The 24,284-nt window shown below is 43.1% G+C and overlaps 1 protein-coding gene across 2 annotated transcripts in view; it reads right to left on the bottom strand.

The window, feature by feature from the left end:
* MSRA (methionine sulfoxide reductase A) overlaps nucleotides 1-24,284 on the bottom strand; it is a 242,063-nt gene that overhangs the window by 66,248 nt on the left and 151,531 nt on the right. For both annotated transcript variants that reach the window (XM_054291697.1, XM_054291698.1), the window contains exon 5: nucleotides 15,885-15,991. In XM_054291697.1, coding sequence (XP_054147672.1) covers nucleotides 15,885-15,991 — 107 coding nt within the window. The remainder of the gene's footprint in view (nucleotides 1-15,884; nucleotides 15,992-24,284) is intronic.

Below are 24,284 nucleotides of genomic sequence, written 5' to 3'. Positions count from 1 at the left end.
ATTCCCAAGCCATCAGACATTTGTGTTCAAGTTTTAGAAACTGGAATAGCTCATCCAGGGTGGATCAGCCAGGTCAGGGCACATACTGGGCTGTTGTAGAGCAAAGAGGTTTGGGAGTTCCACCTCAAGGCCCCACTAACCCAATCCAAAGAGGGAAGATGGCAGGAGAAAGAAGAATGAGAACAGCCATGGAGATAGAAAAAAAAGCCAGCAGGGAGGTGAGGGCCATGATGGAGCTGCTGGAGAAACTCCAGAGGAGTCCACAGAGATGCTCCAAGGGCTGGAGCCAGGCTGGGAGAGCTGGGGGAGTTCATTTGGAGAAGAGAAGGATCCAGGGAGAGCTCAGAGCCCCTTCCAGGGCCTAAAGGGGCTCCAGGAGAGCTGGAGAGGGACTGGGGACAAGGGATGGAGGGACAGGACACAGGGAATGGCTTCCCACTGCCAGAGGGCAGGGATGGATGGGATATTGGGAAGGAATTGTTCCCTGTGAGGGTGGTGAGGCCCTGGCACAGGGTGTCCAGAGAAACTGTGGCTGCCCCTGGATCCCTGGAAGTGTCCAAGGCCAGGCTGGATAAGCTTGGATCAGCCTGGGATAGTGGGAGCTGTCCCTGCCCATGGCAGAGGGTGGAATGGGATGGGCTTTAATGTTCCTTCCAATCTAAACCATTCCTTGATTCTAAGATAATTAGCAACAACTAAGGCTTCACTAAAAGTGAAGTCACTGGACTTTTTCCAGTCCGTGCAGGGTTACAAAACCACACTAGAAACAAAACCTGCTGACCAAGATATACTTTGTGGTTTTTTGCTCAGAGATTGAATTATTTCATTTTTGTCTTTTCTAGCATGGGCAAATTCCAAAAGGATAAGTTGAAATGGAAAAACACTCTGGCTTTTTTTTTTTTTTTGCAGGCTGCATTTTTCCATTGACCCAGCAGCATTAATAAACATTGCAGAGCTTTCTGAGGGGAAGATTTCCCATCCCCTCTGTGCTCTACCTCATTACCTTTTCATTTTGTTTTGTTTGCTTCTTCCTGTCAGGATAAACACGAGGCACTGTCAGGCAAACAGAAGGTCGGGGGATGACATTTTTAATGTTCACAGAACAACCTGACCTCCTGCTCACAGCCACTAAAAGGGAAATAAGGAAACCCCCTGTTTTAAGTCCTAAATGCTAATGAGGTTCTCTATTGGATTTGTTTCTCCTTCCCAGCAACACTAATTTCAAATTACACCACTGACTCAATTAGCAAAATGTTGAATTTGGTGAGACTTTGTATAATAAAATGTCCCAGTAACAAAAAGGAAGCCAGCAGTGGTTTGGTGTCAGTAACTAAATCCATTTTAATGGGCTATTTTAATTAAACAAATTAAATTAATGATGGCCTCTGCACCATGATGAATTACACAATTTAATAGATCATTGCTATGTGCTAATCTCTTTTTTAATATTATCTTCTAACATGGATCCACGCATAGACACACAAGTCATAAAATAAACTCAAGTAAGAAAAACAATCAATGGGTGCAAAAGGGCCAAATAATGGAAAATGCGGAACGATATTAGTCCAAAAAAAAACCCCAAATGATTTTCAGTTGAGATTATGGCAATTATTCACCATTATGGGATAATGGAAACCAGGTGGAATCTACAGTGGGGTTCAGGTTGGATATCAGGAGGAATTTCATCATGGAAAGGGTTGTTAAACAATGGAAGGGGCTGCCCAGGGAGGCATCCTGGAGGTGTCCAGGGAAGGTCTGGATGTGACACTCGGTGCTCTGGGCTGGGTGACAAACTGGGGATCAGTCACAGCCTGGACTCAATGGCCTTGAAGGTCCTTCCCACCCTCAATGATTCTGTGAGGGGGAGGACCCAGATAATTTTATCATCTTTAATGGAGCTCTAACTTTATTTTTTGGCTATGTTTAGAAGACAAGGGTAGGATTTAAAGATTGGAATTGGTGACACTGGAGGATTTTTCTGACCTAAATGATTCTGTGTGTGATTTACCTGATATAACACCTCGAGGGATTCAAGTCAGAGCTGAGCCAGTCTAGAGGCTGTGAAGCCTTTCTGCTAACAGGCAAAAAGGGGGGCAAAATGGGAAAAAAAGATGTTTATAAGGACTGCTAATGACAAATAGAAATGGAATGTCCTTAGGGATGGCTGGGATTTCCAAGCAACTGGAAGAGGGTCATAAAACACATGGGAACATGAACAAGACTGAGGGTAAACAGGGAGAAAAGCAGCACCTTAAAGCTGGGTGACAACCATAAATACTAGAGATTGTGGCAAAGGCTCTTCTTGTGCCACAGCTTTCCATAAAAAATCCAGTTTGCCATAGTTTTCCATAAAAAAAGTCCCATTTGGGCTGTTTCAGAACTGCACCAGAGCTCCACAGACACCAGACTCCAACTGATTTTAGAGGATTTATTTATCATGTCATTGACAACTACTGAGGCTGAGGGGATCTGAGGTCTGGCTTGCTGATAATGACTCCAGGAAAGATTATATGGGATTAAATGGGAATAAGTGACAAATGGAATGAAGAAAAAGATGCAAGGTGCAAACACAGCTGGATAATAAAATCATACAAAGTACAGCAGGAATGCTGAAGATGTAAAATATTCTTCGCAGAAGATGAAGCATTTGGCTTTAGAATCCTGGAATTCCAAGGATTACAGGAAATGGAATAAAAATCGCTTTTCAATGAAAATAAATAAAAGAAGCATGGACCTGAAAAGGACCTGTTCAGTTGCCATAAATAGAGCTCTTCAGAGTTCTCTAAAGTACATCCAGCACCAAATTACCCTCACCCAGGCAGGACCTGTCTGTCTGGAGATATGTCAGAGATCAGGATTATCCATGTGTCCACACATGGGCACAGGAGGCACAACCTTCATCCCTGACAACCTGTCCTCTCCCACGTGTTGGAACAAGATGATCTTTAGGGTCCCTGCCAACCCAAACCACTCCATGATTTCATGATTTACCAAGTTCATATTAATTTGTGGATCCCAGCTCCCACTGGCTTTGTCTCCCATGAAAAAACTGCTCTAAAATAGATTTATCTTTGCAATGGTGTGGCATAATGACACTATGGAATCACAGAATCATTAAGGTTGGAAAAGCCCTTGAAGATCACTGAGTCCAACCATTCCCATCACCGCCAAGGCCACCACTGATCCATGTCCCCAAGTGCCACATCCACATGGCTTTTAAATCCCTCCAGGGATGGGGACTCCAACAGTGCCCTGGGCAGCTGTGCCAGGGCTGGACAACACTTCCCATGAAGGAATTGTCGCTAAAGTCTTTATTCTGATTCCAGTCTACAAAGAATGTTTAAAAATTAAGAAATGGGCTCTGTATTTTAGTCAACTCCCTTTTAGCTGAAGTTGAGAATCCTGGCTCAGAATCCTGTTGTTTGTACCTGAGGGGACAGAGGAGTGAAGAAGCCCCAGACAATGTGGCAGGATGCTAATTCAGGCTTCCTAATGAATTCAGAGTCAGAACAAATCAAAGAAGAACTGCATTTAAAATAATTATTAAAAAAAAAAAACCCACAGCTACAGGTGTAGATTGTGAACTGGCATTATCCTCCCTTGTTTAAAAAAATGACATGGTAATTCTAATGACAAACTCTGTTATAAATAGACACTTAATTACAATATCTTAGGTCTGGCATCTGCATATTCACCATCTTAAAGGCAGAAGCCGAGGAGGGTTCACAGCAAACTGGAGACCTGAACAAGACAAAAGGAAATGTGAAGTTCAACCAAACCCCAAATCTGCTGCTCTTCACACCCTTCACTTCACTGCTGGCCTGTAGGTTCTTTTCCCAGGAAAAGGAAGGAAATGACCCTGGAATGTCCTGGATGCTGCCACCCATGGGAGCCCCTCTCCCAAAACATCCCAGCCCTCTGATCAAGGGAGAAGGGACATCCTGCACCTGAATTTGGCCACTTTGAGCATTTTTTCCTCCTCTCCCTCTCAGTCCATGGGTCCAGTGGCTCCAGCAGCTGCCATAGAAACCAAAGTGCTGCTCTGCAGCACAAGGAGCAGATGTCACACACGGAGCAGCAGCAATGGGAATGTGGGGAGGGGGGTGGATGCAGGAGGAGGAGGGAAAGAAGCATCACACATTCAGAATGAAATGTTCCCACCAGAGGGAGTGAGTCATTCCTGAAGTAAAGTGCAAAGCTGCAGGAATTTTTTTTCTCTGCTGCTCTCAATGCACATCTGCAAACACAGAGTAAAAATCCCCATCCTTTGCTGGATGCAGGGGGGATGGAGCAGCAAAGGATGAGGAGCAGGTTGGGGGGACTTAATGTTTTCTTTGCTTCATTCTTTAACAATCAGACCAGTTGTTCTCCAGAGAAAAACAGGGAGCAGAATGAATCCCGTAATCCAAAGCTGTCATCAACCTGCTACAAGCCCATGGGGTGGGGTGGGATCCACCCAGAGATGCTGAGGGGGCTGCCAGAAGCACCCCCTGAGCCACATTCCATCATTTCCCAACATCCTGGCAAACCACAGAGATTCCAATCCACTGGAAGGCAGCAAATGTGACTCCCATCACATCAGTGGACACAGAGCCATCGTTTGTGGATGGTGAATCCGTCACACAGGACAACAGGAAATGGCTTCAAGATGCACCAGGGGGGTTTAGATTGGATATTGGGAATAATTTCTATCACTAAAAGGTTGCCCACCCCTGGCAGAGCTGCCCAGGGCAGTGCTGGAGTCCCCATTCCTGGAGGGATTTAAAATCCATGTGGATGTGGCACTTGGGCACATGGGTCAGTGGTGGCCCTGGCAGTGCTCGGATGGTCGGACTTGATGATCTCTGAGGGTTTTCTAACCTAAAAAATCCCATGATTTCATGATTCTAAACAACCCTGCTTTTGCCTCTTGCACAGGTGCTTGACTCCCTCGTGCTCTGCTCTCTAATGAACACTGTGATTTCCTCATGATGGAAATTAATGCCTGACCTATCCCAAGTATCTCAGACAGAATTATGCTGTCATTTCCAAAATGCCCTTTAGAGCTTTTTCCCTTCCTCTCTTTCCAGGACAGTGCAGAAATACAACTTTGTATGAAGCCAACATATATTAAACGGGGATTTTACACCAAAAAGTCACTCACTTTATAAGAGCAGCAAGCCATAATACATTATGATATACCATACATTGGTAAATTGTTTGCTAATTTAAAATAAAAAAGAATAATAACCAGTTTGGAGTCGTGTTTGATTTCCTTTGATCTTGTTGTTCAAAATTAATCTCCTTGCCTCAAGGAATGGAGGAACAGGACACAGGGAATGGCTTCCTACTGCCAGAGGGCAGGGATGGATGGGATATTGGGAAGGAATTCCTGGCTCTGAGGGTGGTGAGGCCCTGGCACAGGGTGCCCAGAGAAGCTGTGGCTGCCCCTGGATCCCTGTAGTTGTCCAAAGCCAGGCTGGACAGGGCTTGGAGCAACTTGAAACACCTGGGAGGTGTCCCTGCTCATGATCCTTAAGGTCCCTTTCCCTTCCAACCCAAACCCTTCTAGGATTCTATGATAAATCACAACTAAACGGGATGGAACAATTGCCAAGCCCTCCTTCAACTGGAGTGTGGGATGAATTCACAATTCAACACAGCTACAACAGCAAAAAATTATAAAAACCTGATATCTCCTTCTCCAGATTGTAAATATTTCACTGAGAGCCCAACATCTACGAGTGTCCTCCCCAAAACTCACTTGGGGAATGTTCATTTGGGAAATGCCCATCTCCTGCTTCCCACAGCAAAACACACAAGGCACAGAATCCTCTTTTGGTCATCATTTATAAACCCCAGCAGGATAATTCTGCTGTCTCTGATCTGTGAAATGATGCTCCAGGAATCACAAAAATATGACAAACAACTGAAATTACAGAAAACCTGATGGTTTGTGTGGCACAAAGAGAAGGAGGAAGCTCCTCATTCCCTGCCCTTGCAGAGGAGCTCGAGCCCACTAGAGGGCAATGAAAGAAATCAGGATTTCTCCAGCCCTGGAAAACCCCCCTAATTTCACACTGAAGGTTTTTCCTGTGATAATAGATCACGGGATAATGGGGAAATATATTTCCTAGGATTGTTGGCACATAAAATAGCAGCCACATACATATAACGGCAAAAAGGGCTGGATGAAAAATCACCACCCAGGATATAATTAGCTGATTGAGATAAAAATAAAAAATATTACAGAAAATAAAATGATGATGATGTTAAAAGTGCACATTTGTGTATGTGTTTGTGGAGAAGGGGGAGTGATGCTAAAATCCCTCACTGCAATTTTCCAACTCCTCTTTTTTTTTTCCATAATTTTTCTTTGGGTGTTTTAATATCCACAAAACTTCATTGGTTTGGGCTGAAAGTTGTTATTGCTGGAGAAAACTGATTTTTCCTAAATTTCTAGGACAGTCACTCAGCCATTTGTGATAAATATCTGTATCTATTAAATAATAAATAACTAAATATACAAATTTAATTATTGTGCTTTCCATATTAAAAATATCTAGATTATCTAGAAATATCTAGCAAATATCTTTAGGAGTGCAAAAACCTTTAAGTCTGGGTGTCCTTCAGCATGAAGCACTGGCCAATAAAGCCAAATTTGTCTAATTTTTTAGATTTTTAAGGGAAATGTGGGTTTCACATAGTTAATAGATGATTAATATTGAAAATTTTAGAAAAGAGAATGAGCACCAGTTCCATGAGCACTTCAAATAGGAAAATAAAATGACACAAACAACACTGGGCCAATTTGTACATGGGTAAAAAGAAAAACAAAAAAACAAAACTAAACAAACAAAAAAAATCCACCCCCCAAAAAAAGAAATAACATTCAAATGATAGGGAATATAATTAGTGCCAATCAATGTTTTTGTAGAAAACAGGTCAAATATAAACCCAACATCTGTCTTTGATGCTATTATAAGTTCAGCTGACACAGGAAAATTTGCAGATCCAATGCAGTGAATATTTTGTGTTTGATTAAGTATAATAAAATTATTTTAATTAAAAAAAGAAGTGCAAAAAAAGTGCAAAAATTAGGGAATGGAAACTGGATTAAGATGGACTTTCACCAGAATTGTTGTGAATTGCAGTGATCAAGGCCTAGAAATAATTTTAATTAGTGCTGGTACAACTGGGAGATCATGTGAAGGTCAGAGTTACTGTCCTGGACCACTGAGATCATTGGAATGGAGTTAAATCTCAAATTGCCTGCATGGCTTCCCTGAAAAAATCCAAAATTCCACCTTCACCCATTGTCTGGATACAGCTCTTCCTCCTGCCCTTCTCCACCACCTCACAAAGGGTCTTGATGTGTAAAAGAGTTTTTTTCTTCTGTGAACACCTTAAATACAACTCCTTCAAAACTTGAAAGAGACCTGGTTTAACCGAGCCAACTAAAAATAACCAAAGCACAGGAGAAAGGAGAAGCTACAATGGAAATACATTAACCCCAAAAATCCATAGGAGGCTGCTTGCTCAGGGAAAGGTCAGGATTAAAAACTGGGTTTAATACTGGGCCTTGAAGCAGGGATTCACTGAAAGTGATTTCTCACTCTTTGATGACTCTTCCTGCACAAAATTCCATGGCCCTGCCCTAGAAGGTAGCTTGGGATGCTCTAGGCAGCAGGTTCAGTGAGCAAATGACACCTAATAAGTGTCAGCTGGAAAAAATACAAGTTTATCTTGTCTGCAAGGACTAAAAAAAGGGAAGGATTTTCAGAAAAACAGGCTTGAGGGAAAAAAGTGGAAAATCAGAGGACTGGGGAAAATGTGGGAGAAAAGGATGAGGGACAACATCCAATGACAGAAGATTCTGCCCTGTGAGGGTGGTGAGGCCCTGGCACAGGGTGCCCAGAGAAGCTGTGGCTGCCCCTGGATCCCTGGAATTGTCCAAAGCCAGGCTGGACAGGGCTTGGAGCAGCCTGGAATGGTGAGAGGTGTCCCTGCCCATGGCAGGGGTGGGAATGGGATGAGCTTTAAGGTCCATTCCAACCCAAACCATTCTGGGATTCTGTGATTCCATGATAAAACAAAAGGAAAGACCAGTCTACAGGGGATCTGTGTAAGTTAATAAAGGAGGAAAAAAATTAGATCAAACCAGATATGGCAATGACGCTGGCTAATGCATCCTCTGATTTTTCCAGGAAGTATTGACTTATTTTCCCCAAAGCTGAAAGTTCTCTTTGATGCACACTTCATACAGAAAATAAAACACACAATCCTGTGACAGCTCTTTGGGCAACAAAAATACTGAGAGGCACAAAACTCTGAGGCCAAATTTTTATCTCAATTGCATCACTGAAAATCCAAAGTAATTCCAAGGATTCCAATGGTGTTGCTCTGGGTTTGCAGCTTATGGATGATCTGCACTGGGTCCTCTGAGGGAATCTTGAGACATCAGCTAGAAAACAACTTCAGCAGACATGAATTGTCAACAGAATTGGCCATCAACCATCTGGTTATCAAATCATGGGCACCTGAGTGTTTAAGTGGACCCTCCTCTGTCCATATTCAGAGCCTGAGCAGGATCTTTTATAAATGTTGAGTATCTGCCATTTTCACATGAGAGCTTTGTGGAACTCACAACCTCCTGAAGTGCCATCATGCTCAGATACATTTTTTGCTTTCAGAGTGTTTCAGAGTTGGGTAAACAGTGGGGAAAGTGTTCCATGAGCATTCATTTGAATCCTGGCTCTGGCACACTTCTGTCCCTGAGAAAATGAGGTTTGAGGAGTGTTCTTGGATGCCACAGCTCAGCACTAGGGGTAAACAAACTGTTTGGAGAGCAGAAATAATGCTCTCATGTTCATTAGAAATATCACTTTTAAAAAGGCTTTTTCCTGAATTTTTAAATTTGTATGGAAACCTCAAACCAGGCCAATCTCTCTGCCCCTCTCAGTCCATGCAGAGATCCCCACTTCAAATCTTATCCTTCACCTGGACATGGATGATCCAAAGGGAAGAACGGAATTAAGACACAACATTTTCACACATGATGAGACTGAACACATCTGCAGATGATTCCTCAGGTTTATTTCCTGGAAATTTTTTCCTTAGGTCAGTTTTAAGGGCTGTGTTTAACCCAAAGAGAACAAGAACAGCACCAGCTAATGACCATCATGTTCCTTTTACTTTGACTTTTTTCCATTTTATCCTGTCCTCCTCCTAACTAAACTCTCAGTTAAACTAAACTCCTTGAGAGCTTCCTGAAGAGAAAGAAATTCCATCCTATTCCCTGTAAATCCTGTGTTCACTTAAACCACCATAATTAAGGTCATTTTCACATTTATGCACCTGACATTGAGTGTGATTGTGACACTTTCAGAATGCTGTAACAGATGCACAATCAAGACCTAGAAATTCAAAAGCCTGGACTAGAAGCTCTTCAGAAGGATCCCAGACATCACTGAATTATGTTAGAGAACATTTCCAGGCTGATGGGAAGGGATTTAACCTCTGTGTTGGTATCAGTGCACATTCCAATACTTTTCCAACTGGAGGCCAGGTCACACAGGGTAGGACCCCTCAAACAACAGCTCAGCCCTTTAAAATCTTCATTTTCTGAAGCAACAAGAGGATCTGCCCTGGAGATTGAGAATTTATCTGCCTAAGGACATGAAAATGGGATGTCTACACAAATCCAGCGTGTTTTTACATTAATGGCAGGCTGAACAGGGCAAGCCACACAAAGCGGGAAATGTTTTATTTACAACCCACTCTTGAAGTCAAATCCATTTGATATTTACATTAGTTTATTACAGGGCAATTTCTAGCATTAGTTTAAATGTCCAATATAAACTTCACATTCCCAGTGCAATAAAGCAAATGGCTCCTTCAGTGACCCCTATGACCTCCTAGATGAAAAAATGATTGCAAAATGCAAAGTCTGATTTCATCCTGCTCTTCCTGGTTCTAAATCCAAATACAGCATCAGCTGCATTTGCAACAGTCAAAGGGCCAAATGAAATGCCTGGCCTTTATCAAGTGAAGACAATAAATGCAGAATTGAAAGCTATATATATCAAAAAAATCTTGCTTTTCTCAGCATTAATAAAAACAAGCACCATGTGCTGCATTCCTGGGGAACAGGAAGAGTAGCAGGATGCACTCAGCATGGGATGATGACAATTCTCTGCCTCAGGGAATGCCCCTGAATCCCTGGAAGTGCCCAAGGCCAGACTGGACAGGGCTTGGAGCAACCTGGGATTGTGGGAGGTGTCCCTGCCCATGGCAGGGGGTGGAATGAAATGGGTTTTAAGGAATCCACCATCTCCCTGGGAAGGCCCTTCCAATATTTAATCACCTTTTTCATGAAGAAATTCTTCCTGATGTCCAAACTAAACCTCCCCTGGCACAGCTTGAGGCCGTTCCCTCTCCTCCTGTCCCTGTTCCCTGGGAGCAGAGCCCGACCCCCCCGGCTGTCCCCTCCTGTCAGGGAGTTGTGCAGAGCCACAAGGTCCCTCCTGAGCCTCCTTTTCTCCAGGCTGAGCCCCTTTCCCTGCTCCCTCAGCCCCTCCTGGTGCTCCAGCCCCTTCCCCAGCTCTGTTCTCTTCCCTGGAGATGCTCCAGCCCCTCAGGGTCTCTCTTGTCCCAGAGCTGTCCCCAGCCATGCCAGCACAGAGGACAGCACTGCCCTGGCCCTGCTGCCACCCCAGAGCTGCCACTTTGGCCTCTTGCCCACCTGGGCACACCTGGCTCATGTCAGCAGCATCCCCAGGGCCCTTTCCAGCCCCTCTGCCCCATCCTGGAGCTGCAGGGGCTGTTGTCACCAAGTGCAGCATCATTCCCCAGCTCTACCTGTGCCCAGCCATCACCAGTTCTTAACCCAGCCCTGAGGGAACCTGCCCAGGCCATGGCTGCTGGATTTTCCAGGAATAAGCCATGGGAGATGCTGCCAAAGGCTTTGCTGGAGTCCAGGTAGACACAACTACAAGTTCATCCTAAGTTCATGCCATTAATGCTTTTATCTTGCTGCCAGTGTCTTCAAGAAATGGATTAGGATTAGTTTTGAGAGATTTCCCCAATTTGAGGTGCCTGAATTTTATCAGTGGCAAAGTCAAATTTTCTGCAGTTACAGTAACATGAAAAGAGTTCACAAGTGCTCACACAAAACTTCCTCATGCATAGCCAAATGCAGCTTTCTCCAAGAGGCATGAACATACAAAGGGTCTCTGCAGCACAGAAAAGTGATTACAACCCAAAGAATGGCTCAGCTTATCAGATCAACTTTGCTTGTCTCCACAAGAGCCACCACCATCAATCAGGAATCAAGTCCTTGCCATTCACAGGAGAGCGAAGCAGAGATAATTTGACACATAAAGCTCTGAATTAGACATAATTTGGAGAGGAGTAAGCAGGTGTTATTTTTTTATTGACTATTGTATTGCTTTAATAAAAACAATCTCATTTTAAAAGAGCTATTTAACTTCTCCCAGCCAAAAATCACATGAAAAACCATCTCCCAGGCAAAGCCTGCTCTGATTTCACACAGCAGTTAGATAAAACACAGATGAAGGTTGTGAATTCCCAGTGCCAGGCATTCCTTCATAGAATTAACCACTCAGAACTACAGATCCCAGAGGTCTGTAAACAGCCCTGCCTCCAGCTTTGACAAATACAATCCTGAGCACTTCACCTCCTTGCAGGTTGCTGCTCTGTCGCAAACATCTTTTATGGAAAATCATTTCCTTAGGATTTTTCCTCCTGAGGAGCTGAGAGGCCTCAGGAACAAAATGTGAACAATGATTATCTGCCGCTGTGGAATGCAACAGGTGCATCTGTGATTGGTCTCATGTGGTTGTTTCTAATTAATGGCCATTCACAGTCAGCTGGCTCAGACAGAGAGTCTGAGACACAAGCCTTTGTTATCATTCTTTCTTTTTCTTTTCTTAGCCAGCCTTCTGATGAAACCCTTTCTTCTATTCTTTTAGTATAGTTTTAATGTAATATATATCATAAAATAATAAATCAAGCCTTCTGAAACATGGAGTCAAATCCTTGTCTCTTGCCTCATCCAAGTACCCCTGTGAACACGGTCACACTGCTCCAAAGCTCATTGCTTTTGGAATGCTTCAGGAGACTCCAGCTTTTCAATCTTTTTCCTTAATAACAAATGTAAAGGTCTTTTTTTTTGCACCTGAGGGATTTGCTGGTTTGTTCCCACATCCTATCTCAGAAAGGTGATGGAAGATTCCCAGTGTCTGCTGAAGTGCTGTGCTTCAGGGATTGCTGCATCTTCTGCTAATTCATTGTGTTCCTGATACCATGGAATGCATCCACCCAAAACCTCTGCTCTGGAGCCAGGCTGGGAGAGCTGGGGGTGCTCCCCTGGAGAAGGGAAGGATCCAGGGAGAGCTCAGAGCCCCTTCCAGAGCCTAAAGGGGCTCCAGGAGAGCTGGAGAGGGACTGGGGACAAGGGATGGAGGGACAGGAGACAGGGAATGGCTTCCCACTGCCACAGGGCAGGGATGGATGGGATATTGGGAAGGAATTCCTGGCTGGGAGGGTGGTGAGGCCCTGGCACAGGATGCCCAGAGAAGCTGTGGCTGCCCCTGGATCCCTGGAAGTGTCCAAGGCCAGGTTGGATGGGGCTTAGATCAGCCTGGAATAGTGAAAGGTGTCCCTGACCATGGCCCATGGATGATTTTTAAGGTCCCTTCTAACCCAAACCATTCTGTGATTCCATGAAGGGGAGGCACTCAGTGTATTCTCAGAGCCTTACAACCCAGTGCTAGTGCTTGACAAAACAACTGCAAGGTCTGACTCTGAAAAAAAGAAAATAATACAAACTTCTTCCCACCCTGATTTCATTCTCTGGATTACAATTGCCTCGATAATTCATTTGAAAACTAAACCCAGCTGAGCAACTGTCTTGAAAATTGAGTCACCTCAGGTTCACCTGTATTAAAAAACTTCAGCTTCAGGCAAAGCTGCTCATTCACAGTGATTTCACCAAGGCCTGGCCCTCATTTGATGTTTTTCTGATTACAGTTCCATTGTGTCACCGTTTAGCAGTAGCACTATTGTATTACAGTCTGTCACCAGCAGCTGACTGTGACTCCTGCGCTCAGCTCCCTCAGCAGCTCCAGCCCCATGGCTGGATGTGAATTCAGTGCTCTACTGCCACTTCTCAGCTCTCAAAGCAGCTGCAGGAATCACCAACAAGTTCCACAACTCAAAATAGATGTGACTTTGCAGGATACCTGGGCTCAGGGTACACAGATTTGTTACCACAGCCTGGTAATAAATCTGATTATTGTCACTTAAAATTGAATCCCAGCATCACTGAGGTTGGAAAAGAACTCTGAGATCATCAAATCCAAGCATCCTCCAGCACTGCCAAGGCCACCACTGATCTATGTCCCCAAATGCCACATCCACAGCTTTTAAATCCCTATAGGAATGGTGATTCCACCACTGACTTGGGAAACCCAATGCTTGCTCACCCTTTCTGTGAAGAATTTTTCCCCAATATTCAGTCTAGACCCCACCTTAGCTCAGTCTGAGGCCATTTCCCCTTGTCCTGTCCCTGTTCCCTGGGAGCAAAGCCCAAACCCCCCTGGCTGTCCCCTCCTGTCAGGGAGTTGTGCAGAGCCACAAGGTCCCCCCTGAGCCTCCTTTTCTCCAGGCTGAGCCCCTTTCCAGCTCCCTCAGCCCCTCCTGGTGCTCCAGCCCCTTCCCCAGCTCCATTCCCTTCCCTGGACACCAGAAGCCAGTTAGGAAAAAAACCCAAACCTCATCTAGCAAACCCATCATTTTCTGGTTCAAGCCCATTTTTAGGGCTGTTTCAGGCCCTCAGCTCAAACCACATCTAAGAGCACATGCACAATTATTCAGTGAACAAAAAAATAAATGACATTTTGATCTTATTTTTCTTCCTTTTCAGTGCCAAAAAACGCTGGAGTCACCCATGCACACTGCAGTTATTGTAGTATTTGTTAGTCCTTCCTCCCTTGCTGCAGGCAGCACTGCTTACCACGGAAAAAAAATTGTGCCATTCCCACATTTTTATCCATGATTATCTGGCATGTGTCACTGCCAGAAAAAGCTTGATATTTATTTTAAATTGCTGCAATAATAAGGAAAGTGGCTGTATTACATTTACATTAAAATAATGGAATGCACAGCATTTAATATGAAAAGGGATTCCTGAACAAATTGTTTGCTCAGTGTGTTTCCCACACAACCATTCCACTGCTCCTGCAATACCCCAGTAGATAATATTGGAGATATTGTTGTTAATAATACATGGGAAACACACATCCCTGAGGAATTTCAGTGCATATTTGCTGGGTTTCCTTAGCTGGCAACACCGTCCCTTCCTTCCCCACTTCAGTGCAAAAACAAACTCTACATGTGCTCACTTACAGTTGTGCCTAATTATATAAATGTACTAATTACACACACTTTTCAAAGTAGGTAAATTTTAAATGGTGCCATTAAGGAAATCTATTTGATGATGGAAATTTCTGTAATATCATATTGCAATCTCACACATGGCAATTTTGCTCTCATGTCAGTATTTATTTAATGACAAATAACAGCAGAGGATAATAGAGTTGGGAAAGCAAATTAAAGCTGTAAGATTTGCAGGGTGATATTGGTCAGCAGATGCTAAAGGAAAGGAATAAAAGGAATTTGGAAAAGCAGTGGATCTGAGGTAAATAATGAGTAAAAAGAACGTCTGAATTATAAATGTCTTCCAAAACCACCAGATAAACACCTGCAAGAATGACTTACCCTTATCAGAAACAAACATAAGTCATTGAGCACTTCATTTACACACACAGTTATCAGATCTGGAAATCACTTACCTGCAGTCCTGAGCACCTCTTTGCACTCAAAATAATTCCAATTTCAAGTAGGAACCAGTCCTAGGAGCTCACCCAGTCATACCCACACTGGTAAAAAACAATCTGCTGCCTTTTGGGGCCTTCTGGCTGATGCAAAAAGAGCTTTTTGCTTTTAACATAAAATATATACCAAAACTCCTGATTCTTTTACACAACACATGTGAGGTGATTGAATAATTAAATATAATGAACACTGATTATCTTTTGGTACTACTTAAGTTTACTGCCCTGATGTCCCAAGTGAGTGGGTTTTTTTCATATAAATTAGAATGATTTAATATTTTCCTGCTGCAGAATCTGGGTTTTGCAGAGCACTGGGCAGCACCACAGTGCAACAGCACTGCAGGATGCTAATCCCTCTGCCTTTACTTAAATAACAAAGCGACAGGAAAGAGACAGAATCCCTTCTCCCCGAAAAACAGGGAAAAATTCAGTGTAAGAAAGGGAATTGGTAGATGTTCCCTCACACAAATCCTTGTGTCACAACAAACACTCTCAGTAAGTCACAGGCTGCCACACCTCACCCAAGACATTTATGGAAAGGCTTGATAGAAGCATCTCATAAGCATCAGGTGGGTGCTCCTGAGTTATCCAGCTGCGTGATTGATCAGCAATGTTCAGGATCTCTTGGATCTGGGATTTTAGGTTCATCCTTCAGGGTTTGGGGTCCAGAGAAGCTTGAATGGCTTTAAGTTCACAGATTTCTGTTCTGGTGAACCCACATTAAATAAATCTGTAGAAGAGACTCAAAATATCTCTGCACAAGGAGCTATTTCTCTTTCTGCATGGTTATAAAATTACTCACACCAAAAAAAAAAATTCCTAAAAGTTGGAATTTAAAGCAACTATGATGTAAGTTGGGCATTGGACTGAAGAGGTGCAATTTCAGCACAGAGAGTGCAACACACAGGGAGTGATTTTGTGTTAATTGGTGACATCTGTGACCTTGTGCTCACAGCTGAAGCCATTCCACCCCCTGCCCAGTGTTACCTTCTGATATTCTTCCTTGGACCTCAGGGCAGCTTCCATCTGTTCCTGGGAATAGGTGTAGATGGCCGAGCGGTACTGAGTGCCGACGTCATTCCCCTGCCTCATCCCTGGGGGGACACAAGGCAGGGGGATCAGCTTCCCTCCCTCCCTGGGGGCTGGGAGAAGCCCAGAACCTCCCCATCCCACAGAATCCCACCATGGGTTGGGCTGGGTTGGATTGGGTTGGGTTGGGTTGGGTTGGGTGGGATTGGGTTGGGTTGGGTTGGATTGGGTTGGATTGGATTGGGTTGAGTTGGGTTGGGTTGGATTGGATTGGATTGGATTGGATTGGATTGGATTGGGTTAGGCTGGGTTGGATTGGGCTGGGTTGGGTGGGATTGGATTGGATTGGATTGGATTGGATTGGGTTGGGTTGGATTGAGTTGGGAGAGACCTTAAAGCTCATCCCATTCCAACCCCCTGCCATGGGACACCTCCCAGTAAATTCAGGATGTTACACACAGCTGGATTAACACAGTTTCTGCCATGCACACTCAGCAGGGAGTTTTAGGGAGTCCAAGTCTGGTTAAAGAGTCCTGAAGGGATTCAATGCTGATAACTCCTTTTAAATGTCATGGAAATGAAATATGAGCATTTATGGTTTTGTTCCATCACACAATAGTCAAATACAGATGTCAAACCTTAAATAATTAGTCTGCAGTCACTGTAATCATGATGCCCTTAAAAAAAACTGATTTTGAACCATGCGAATGGTTACCAAAAATGTTGATTTTATCAAGTGCTTATAATCTTTCTTGTGCTGTGGGAATGCAACTTAAGGGGAGAAAGGCGCAAAATACTTTTGGAGAAATATACTTATTTTTGGGACAGGCTGCCCTGAGAGTTTGTGGGCTCCCCATCCCTGGAAGACTTCAAGACCAGGCTGAATGCGCAATTTTGGCATCAGGATTCTGTGATATTTCTGCTGATATGTGTAACCCCTCCAAAAGACCTGATGTGTGAAGTCGTTCATGTACAAATTTGCAAAATATGGGATGGATTCTCCCTACAAAGCTACAAAACACTGGGCCAAAGCAGAGAGGTCACAACTGTCCCCTCAGGTGACCAGCCCAGATCTGGTTTGGCACTGCAGTCCTGGGAAGCCACTGCTGATTCTCATTGCCATTCCCATTCCCATTCTCTCCAGCCAGCTTTGCTGTGGATCGTTCCCTAAACTCAAACAACAGCCTCAGAGCAGCTTTAGCATCAAGAATTCTCTGGACATGTGCTTCTGCAGCTGCATTGGCAGCTTTGTTATCACTGCCTTTCCCCTCTTCTTCCCAATTTTGTGTTCAAGAACCCAACTTTAAGCTTTGCTGGAATAAAATATGTTAATTTTGACTTTGCCTAAGAAACTCCAACTTTTTCACTTCCCCATGTCCATCCACACCAGCAGACAGAGTCCTCCCAAAAAGCTGCAATCCAAGAAAAATTGGAAATCATCAGGATTGGTGTTAGGATGGCCACCAGGCTGCAGAAGCCCCTCTGAGGATTCTCATCAAGTGTCAGGATTGTGGAGATGAAATGGAAAAGGAAATGGATGTCCTGATACCCCCCTGGCAAAGGACAGAGGGTGGAGAAAAAGCCTGTGGTACTGGAGGGAAAAGATTCCATCAGCTCCCTACTCCTCATTAAATCATGGATTTATCCCTCTTGGACTCCCCAGGGCAACAAAAAAAATTATTTAAAGGGAAGTACAATAAACTAACAAAAACTGCCTAAAATATTAATGAAAAACAAGACACAAAAATGTTTTAAAATATGTATAAGGACAAAAATTCCATTCAATGACCAACAGTAACATGAAAGAATCTAATTCCAAAACATCTTCTGGAGTTTTCTGATGATTTGGGTTATTTTTTAGCTGTTAAAATGTATTATTACAATAAAAACAATAACAATGTTCTTCATCAATACTTAATAGTGGCAAGTGCCACCAGAGGATATTTTGCTCATTCCTTTAGAAGTTCTTCCAGGGTGGCAGGGAGCTCTGGTAAAGCCAATTTGGGATAAAATGAGGACAGGCCAGGAAAGCTTTAATTTTGCCAGAATATGTTAATGCTGATTGATGCTTGAGCTTAAGCATTAACATTCTGCAAATCTATTTATTGCTTAACAAACTGTTTAACAACCAACTAGGGAGGAGATTACAAAAATCTCTCTAAATGGAGGATCACTACAGAGGGTGCTGGTTTCCAGCATGAATTTTGGAGTGCAAGTTTGGTATGAGCTCAAGTGCACAGTGCTCTGAGTGAAAAAATCAGATTATTTAATATCTGCATGTGCCACCATGACATAATATCTGAGAGCCAGTCAGCTTAATTAATTTATTGAAGAGAAGGTTAAGAGGAGAACTGACTCTAAATTAAAAATACATTTCTAGAGGAGGAAAAAAAACCAGAGAAATGAGGCTCTTCAGTCTTGCCAAAGTTATTAAACTTGGAAGGGCAATTGAAAGTCAAAGTATCCAAAATCCAGGTGGGAAATAAGACAGCATCCAAGCAACAAAGTGCATTTATCTCTTGAACAATGCACCTAAAGCCACATTCCACTCCTAAGGGCTTCATTTCTAGGAAATACATTTTCACAGAATCATAAAACAGTTTGGGTTGGAAGGGACCCTAAAGATCACCCCATCCCAGCCCTGCCATGAGCAAAACCTGCCGGTTTCAGAATAGTTTTTAGGGTAGCTCCAGGAGATCAATCATTTCCTCAGGGATAATAAGGAAATCTTTCAGTAGGACCTGAACCTTCCTTTCATTCAGGACTGAGATGAAAAACAGATTCCTTCTTAAAGTTGGTAAGAAAATTTATTAACCCTGAGGAATCAGAGAATCACTGAGGGTGGAAATGGCCTCAGAGATCACCAAGTCCCACCATGCCCCAGCACTGCCAAGGCCACCCATGTCCCCAGGTGCCACATCCACATGGATTTTAAATTCCTCCAGGGATGGGGACACCACCCCTACCCTGGGCAGCTGTGCCAGGGCTGGACAGCCCTTTCCATGAAGGAATTGTTCTCATCCAGATCTACTTTAGTAATATCAGTGGGGAAAGACAAAGACTGGAAAAGGCCAACCCTGCGTCCCTGACCAGGTGATCAGGAACACATCCAGCAGGAATAGGAATAGGAATAAACAGACCTCTGAGGTAACAGCCTGGCAGTCACTGGTGAGGGCTGGAACGAAGAAAATCAGCTGATGTGCCAGGAACAGCCAGAAATCCTCTTGTCAAAGAGGTGCTTTGATAGAGAGACTGATTTTAGAACAGAGAGAAAAGCAGCGAATTTGCACCTCTCTGGCAAAAGATAAAAATATGTGGGGTTTGGATATGGTTGTGTGGTGCCAAAGTATGAAAAAGTCCAAAATCCAACAGCCCAGATCCTGTGAGCACTGAGCCGTCATTGTAAGCTCTTCTCTCTGGAGAATCAGAGTAGATGAGGGCATCTGCAGCTCCAAATGTGTTCAGATGTTGGGCATGATATTCAGGAATTTCCCTTTGGCTGACCAAAGCGTCTCAGCAGAGCTCGGCCCTGACCACTCTGGAGAACATAAAATGCCCTCACTGTGCCAGCAGAGCCCAGGGCACCAATTAACCACAAAAAACCCTCAGGAGCTGAGCTCTGAGGTATATGAAATGGAAATTTGTGGCGAGAGGATGGTGGTTGGAGAGAAGAGGGCTGTGATGAGCTCCCAAATTCTGTCAAAGGAACAGTTCCCAGGTTCAGACTGCCATGGAATATAAACACACTGCCACTGGGAAAGCTGATATTTGCCCAAGTGTAGATAATAGGCAAAGAAATGGCTCTAAAAATCCCTTTCTTACCAACACTTTGGTATCTTCTGATGCACCTGGGTAGGAATTATTTAGGTTTGGTCTTCTTCACATTCTTTGGCATCAAAGCAATAAATTCTGGCTCTCCTTTGGTTTGAATGACTAGAATATGGACTGGAATATGGAATCCCTATCCCTGGAAGTGCCCAAGGCCAGACTGGACAAGACTTGGAGCAACCTGGGATAGTGGAAGGTGTCTCTGCTCAAGGGCAGGGGGTGGAATGGGATGATCTTTAAGTTCCCTTCCAACCCGAACCATTCTGTGATTCTCTGATTTATAAAAAACCATATTTCCCAGTACTGGTTTTTTTTTCTTCAGAAACTGCAAACAAGCAGATTTGTTTCCAAAAAGCTGATGTTTAATACATTACCTACAGAAAGCTAAAGCAAAAGACATTTTATTTCATTGGCTAAATCAAGGAATTCTTTCAAAGACTCAACCCCCTAATGACTTGAAAGTAACACTTATACACCACTCCTCATCTTCCCTCCATTTAAAAATAATAAAAAAAGGTAATGGCATCATCCGTCAACTTTGCTATTCTCGGAGGATCCCAGGCATAATGGAGATAAATGGCTGAGGTCTCTTCGACTCTTCTCTGCCATCCAGTGAAATTTTAAAGGGCAGTTCATAGCTCTTATTTTTATCATAATTTTTCCTGTGATTTATAGACTTTTCTGCAGCTGTCACTTATTTTCTTATACCTGCAGCAACCTGAGATACGGATTGGTCATTTTCTTCTCCCCAATCAATCCTTGCTGAGTTAAGACTAATAAAACTCCTTCTTTCAGCTCATCATATCATTATTTAGTAAAAATCAATGGCACCATGTCAGCCTGGCTTGATGTCATCACTCACTCTAATGATTACATCCATACAGCTTAAAAGTTGCCAGGGGAAAGTAAAACTCTTTATGGCACATGATTAAAGGAGAAAAATGTTAATAGGAAAGAATTTCGTTACAGAGCTGTGCATTGAGAGCTCTGGATGATTTTCAAGGTGCCGTGGTGCAGGAAGTATAAATTAAATAGAAAATAGTTTCTTCAGGAGGTTTAAAAGAATTAATGAGCTTGTACATAATAAAGAGAAGTTTTGCACTGTCAACAAGGTTTAGAAAGTTTTCAATATACACAGTTTTTAGTGTCAAGGAGGAAACTCTGCTTTTGGTCCTCTTTTGGCACTAGAAGATCTTTGAGGTCTTTTCCAACCCAAACCATTCCATGATTCACATTGCAGGGACAATACTGCTCCTCTAACACTTCAAATATTTTATACATATTTTTAAAAACTAGAAATTCTCCAGGAAGACTTGGTTTAGAAGAAAAGTTCCCTGCATATTCATTATTTATTAATTCCCTCAGATTTAACAATGTACCAATGCATTTTTGAATGCTCTTTCACCTTCGAAGGAAGCGCATCATCAACCTGAACCCAGAAAAAAACTCCTCACAGGTTTGCTTTGGATGAGTGCAACAAAGCTCAAGTGTTAACTCAAGTACCACTGGCAGGCAAAAGTGTTAATCCATTTCTAACTGTTAATTGAAAATTCATATTTACCAGTAGTGCACAGAACAGATGAATAGAACAGTGAATTATGCACATAAATCATCCTTAATGGCACTAAACTTATTGTAGGGGACTTTTGCTTTAATCAAACTTGAACTTCACTTTAATCAAAAGTTAAATGATTTGGTTTAGGCAGGATTTTAGACATTTTCTGCCATAAATAGGCATTAGGCTTTTTCAGAGGTACTTTCTCTTAAAAACCTGTCTGGGAGCTGGATGAACCTCAACCTGCTGGTGAAATTCCAGAGGAAACCACAAAGATGCTCCAAAGGCTGGAGCCCCTGTGGATCCAGGCTGGGATAGCTGGGAATGTCCAGCCTGGAGAAGAGAAAGATCCAGGGAAACCTCAGAGCCCCTTCCAGGGCCTAAAGGGGCTCCAGGAGAGCTGGAGGGGGACTGGGGACAAGGGATGGAGGGACAGGACACAGGGGAATGGTTTCCCAGTGCCAAAGGGCAGGGATAGAGGGATATTGGGAAGGAATTGTTGGCTGTGAGGGTGGACAGGCCCTGGCACAGGGTGTCCAGAGAAGCTGTGGCTGCCCCTGGATCCCTGGAAGTGTCCAAGGCCAGGCTGGACAGAGCTTGGATCAACCTGGGATAGTGGAAGGTTAAATTCCCCCAATGGCAGGGGGTGGGATGAGATGGGTTTTAAGGTCCCTTCCAACTCAAGACAATTCCACATTTCTATGAACATGGGAAGGGAATTAAATTTTTATCCATATTTATTGGTGAAGCTGGAACTGAGGTTTGGTTTAGGCAACCAAAACTGACCAAACACTGATGCCTCATTTGAGTCAACTGTGTTGTCCAGCTCTTCCCACACCCAGGGGAGCTGAGCCACTCCATGCCCATGGAAACATCTAAATTTAAGTGGATTTAGCTCAGCCTTTATCCTTCCTCGCTGTGCTGGTGAGACAAGCCTGCCTGGAAATCCTGATAGCCTGCAATCCCCAGTAAAATGCATGCAGCAGGGATGTGTGGAAGAGACTGGAGGATATGACAGAGGGCAGAATTGAGCTCCACATTTTCTAACTGCTGGAAAACAGGGATAATACCCAAAAGCAGCTGATATGGTGAAGGCACTTCTATTTTGGCACCAGAATTGGGCCCTCATTGCTGATTTTCTTCAGGGCTTAACTTTGCTGTGATGTTACCAAAAGTTGGACAACAACTGGTGATGGGGAAAAATATAATTAAGAAATGCAGGGATTCAGAGGAGTTACCACATGGGTTCAGCTATGGAATCACACAGATTTGCTGTTGTTTTCTCCATGTGCCTTCTCCTTTCTCTTCATTTATGTGCTGTTCATTAGTGCCTTGCCTCAATTTAGGCATTTGCCAGCACTACGAATCCAAACCCACTCTGATCCACCAGGTGCTGTTGCAATAGTAATAAAAATAATTAGTGATAATAAAAATAATAGTGTTGTCATTTGCTTTTATCAGCAGAGAAGCTCATGGGACACTGCTCTCTCAAAACACAGACAAGTGTGCTCTTATAAATATGCACAAGGAAATTGCAGGCAGAGAAAAACAGTCATTCATTGAAAATATTGTTGTTCAGAAGAGAGTCAGCTTTGACCTCTTGTACCTAATTATACACGAAAACAAAGATTAAAAGCCTACTAATAATCACCATAAACTATGATTAATGATGCCATGCTTCAGTGCCTCAGATTTCCAGACCCAAGTACAGTAAATTCACTATTATTTGAAGAAGAAAACAATGTTGGTATCTCTTTGTTTTGACTTCATCTATTGTTTTCCTTGCCTAAGGATTAGGAACAATCCATCAAAAAATGCTGCAGAAAAAGACTTTCTAAGGTTGCCCTCTCCTAATTCTAGAAACACATGAAAATTTAGATGTTGTTAGTCCCATCACATTCCCATTGGCTTCATGGATAGAACCACGGCATCATGGAATGGTTTGGGTTGGAAAGGACCTTTAAAGATCATCTCATTCTTATATCACAGAGTCACAGAATATTCTGAGTTGGAAGGGACCCACATGACATTTTATTTTATATTATAAAATAAATATCTTTATTTTACATATATATATATAAAATATAATCTCATTTTTCCAGTGTAAACCTCACCTCCCTCAGGTGGATTCATGTTTCCCACAGTGTCAGAGCTTTAATTTTCAGTAGTTCTGGGGAAATGGTCCACACATCCTTGTCAGGTGTAAAATAAAGAACCTAAAAGCAGCTGAACGAGGAATTCAGAGCCCAGAAGGACTTTTGCCCTTGAGCCAGAATTGATTCAGCAGCACTCACTTCAAAATGCAAAGTGTTCAGCCCACCTCAGCAAACCACTGCTCTGGTTAATAATCCCCTTCATTAAGAAAGATGCAGGGAAAACATCATCTCCTAAACTGCAAATATAGGTCAGGAAAAGTCTATTCTAAATTATATGGATAAGAAGAGTCTAACGTGCAAATTAGGGCACAGCAGCTGAAATTCCTGGGGATGCAAAGCAGCCTAATAACACCAATTTATTTTTAATGCCTGTTTACTCCTGGAGAAACACAAAGAGTGGGAACAACAAAACACAAGACTTCAGTTCAGGAAGGAGATGAAGCTGCATTCTCAAAGTACAACTCTGCCAAAGACTTTGCTACTTTAAAAAAGCCCAGACCACAGGTATTTTGGAGGTGGTTTTGGGCAGGGGACTAAATTCATAGCTGGTGGGATGAATCACCATCAATCAACTGTCCCACCACTGGGATTTCATTGGAAAGAGCAGGAATTAGAAGAATTCAACAGAAGAAGAAGACAACAGAAAGACCCCTATCAAACAACCCAGTTCTTCTCTTGAGTGTCCATCCCTGCAGGAACCACCTCATATTTATCTTTATTCTGTCCTGGCGCATCGATTTCCATGGCTTTTGTTAATTTATCAACACAGGGCTGTGCTTTATTCACCTCCTTCAAGAGCCTCCCAGCAATGTCTGTACC

This window comes from Melozone crissalis, unplaced genomic scaffold (genome assembly GCF_028551555.1).
Source record: "Melozone crissalis strain CALT ecotype California unplaced genomic scaffold, PUWL_Pcris_2 ptg000106l_1, whole genome shotgun sequence".
NCBI classification, from domain to species: domain Eukaryota; kingdom Metazoa; phylum Chordata; class Aves; order Passeriformes; family Passerellidae; genus Melozone; species Melozone crissalis.
The sequence above is the reverse complement of the archived record's forward strand: the minus strand, read 5'-3'. Positions and strand labels throughout refer to the sequence as shown.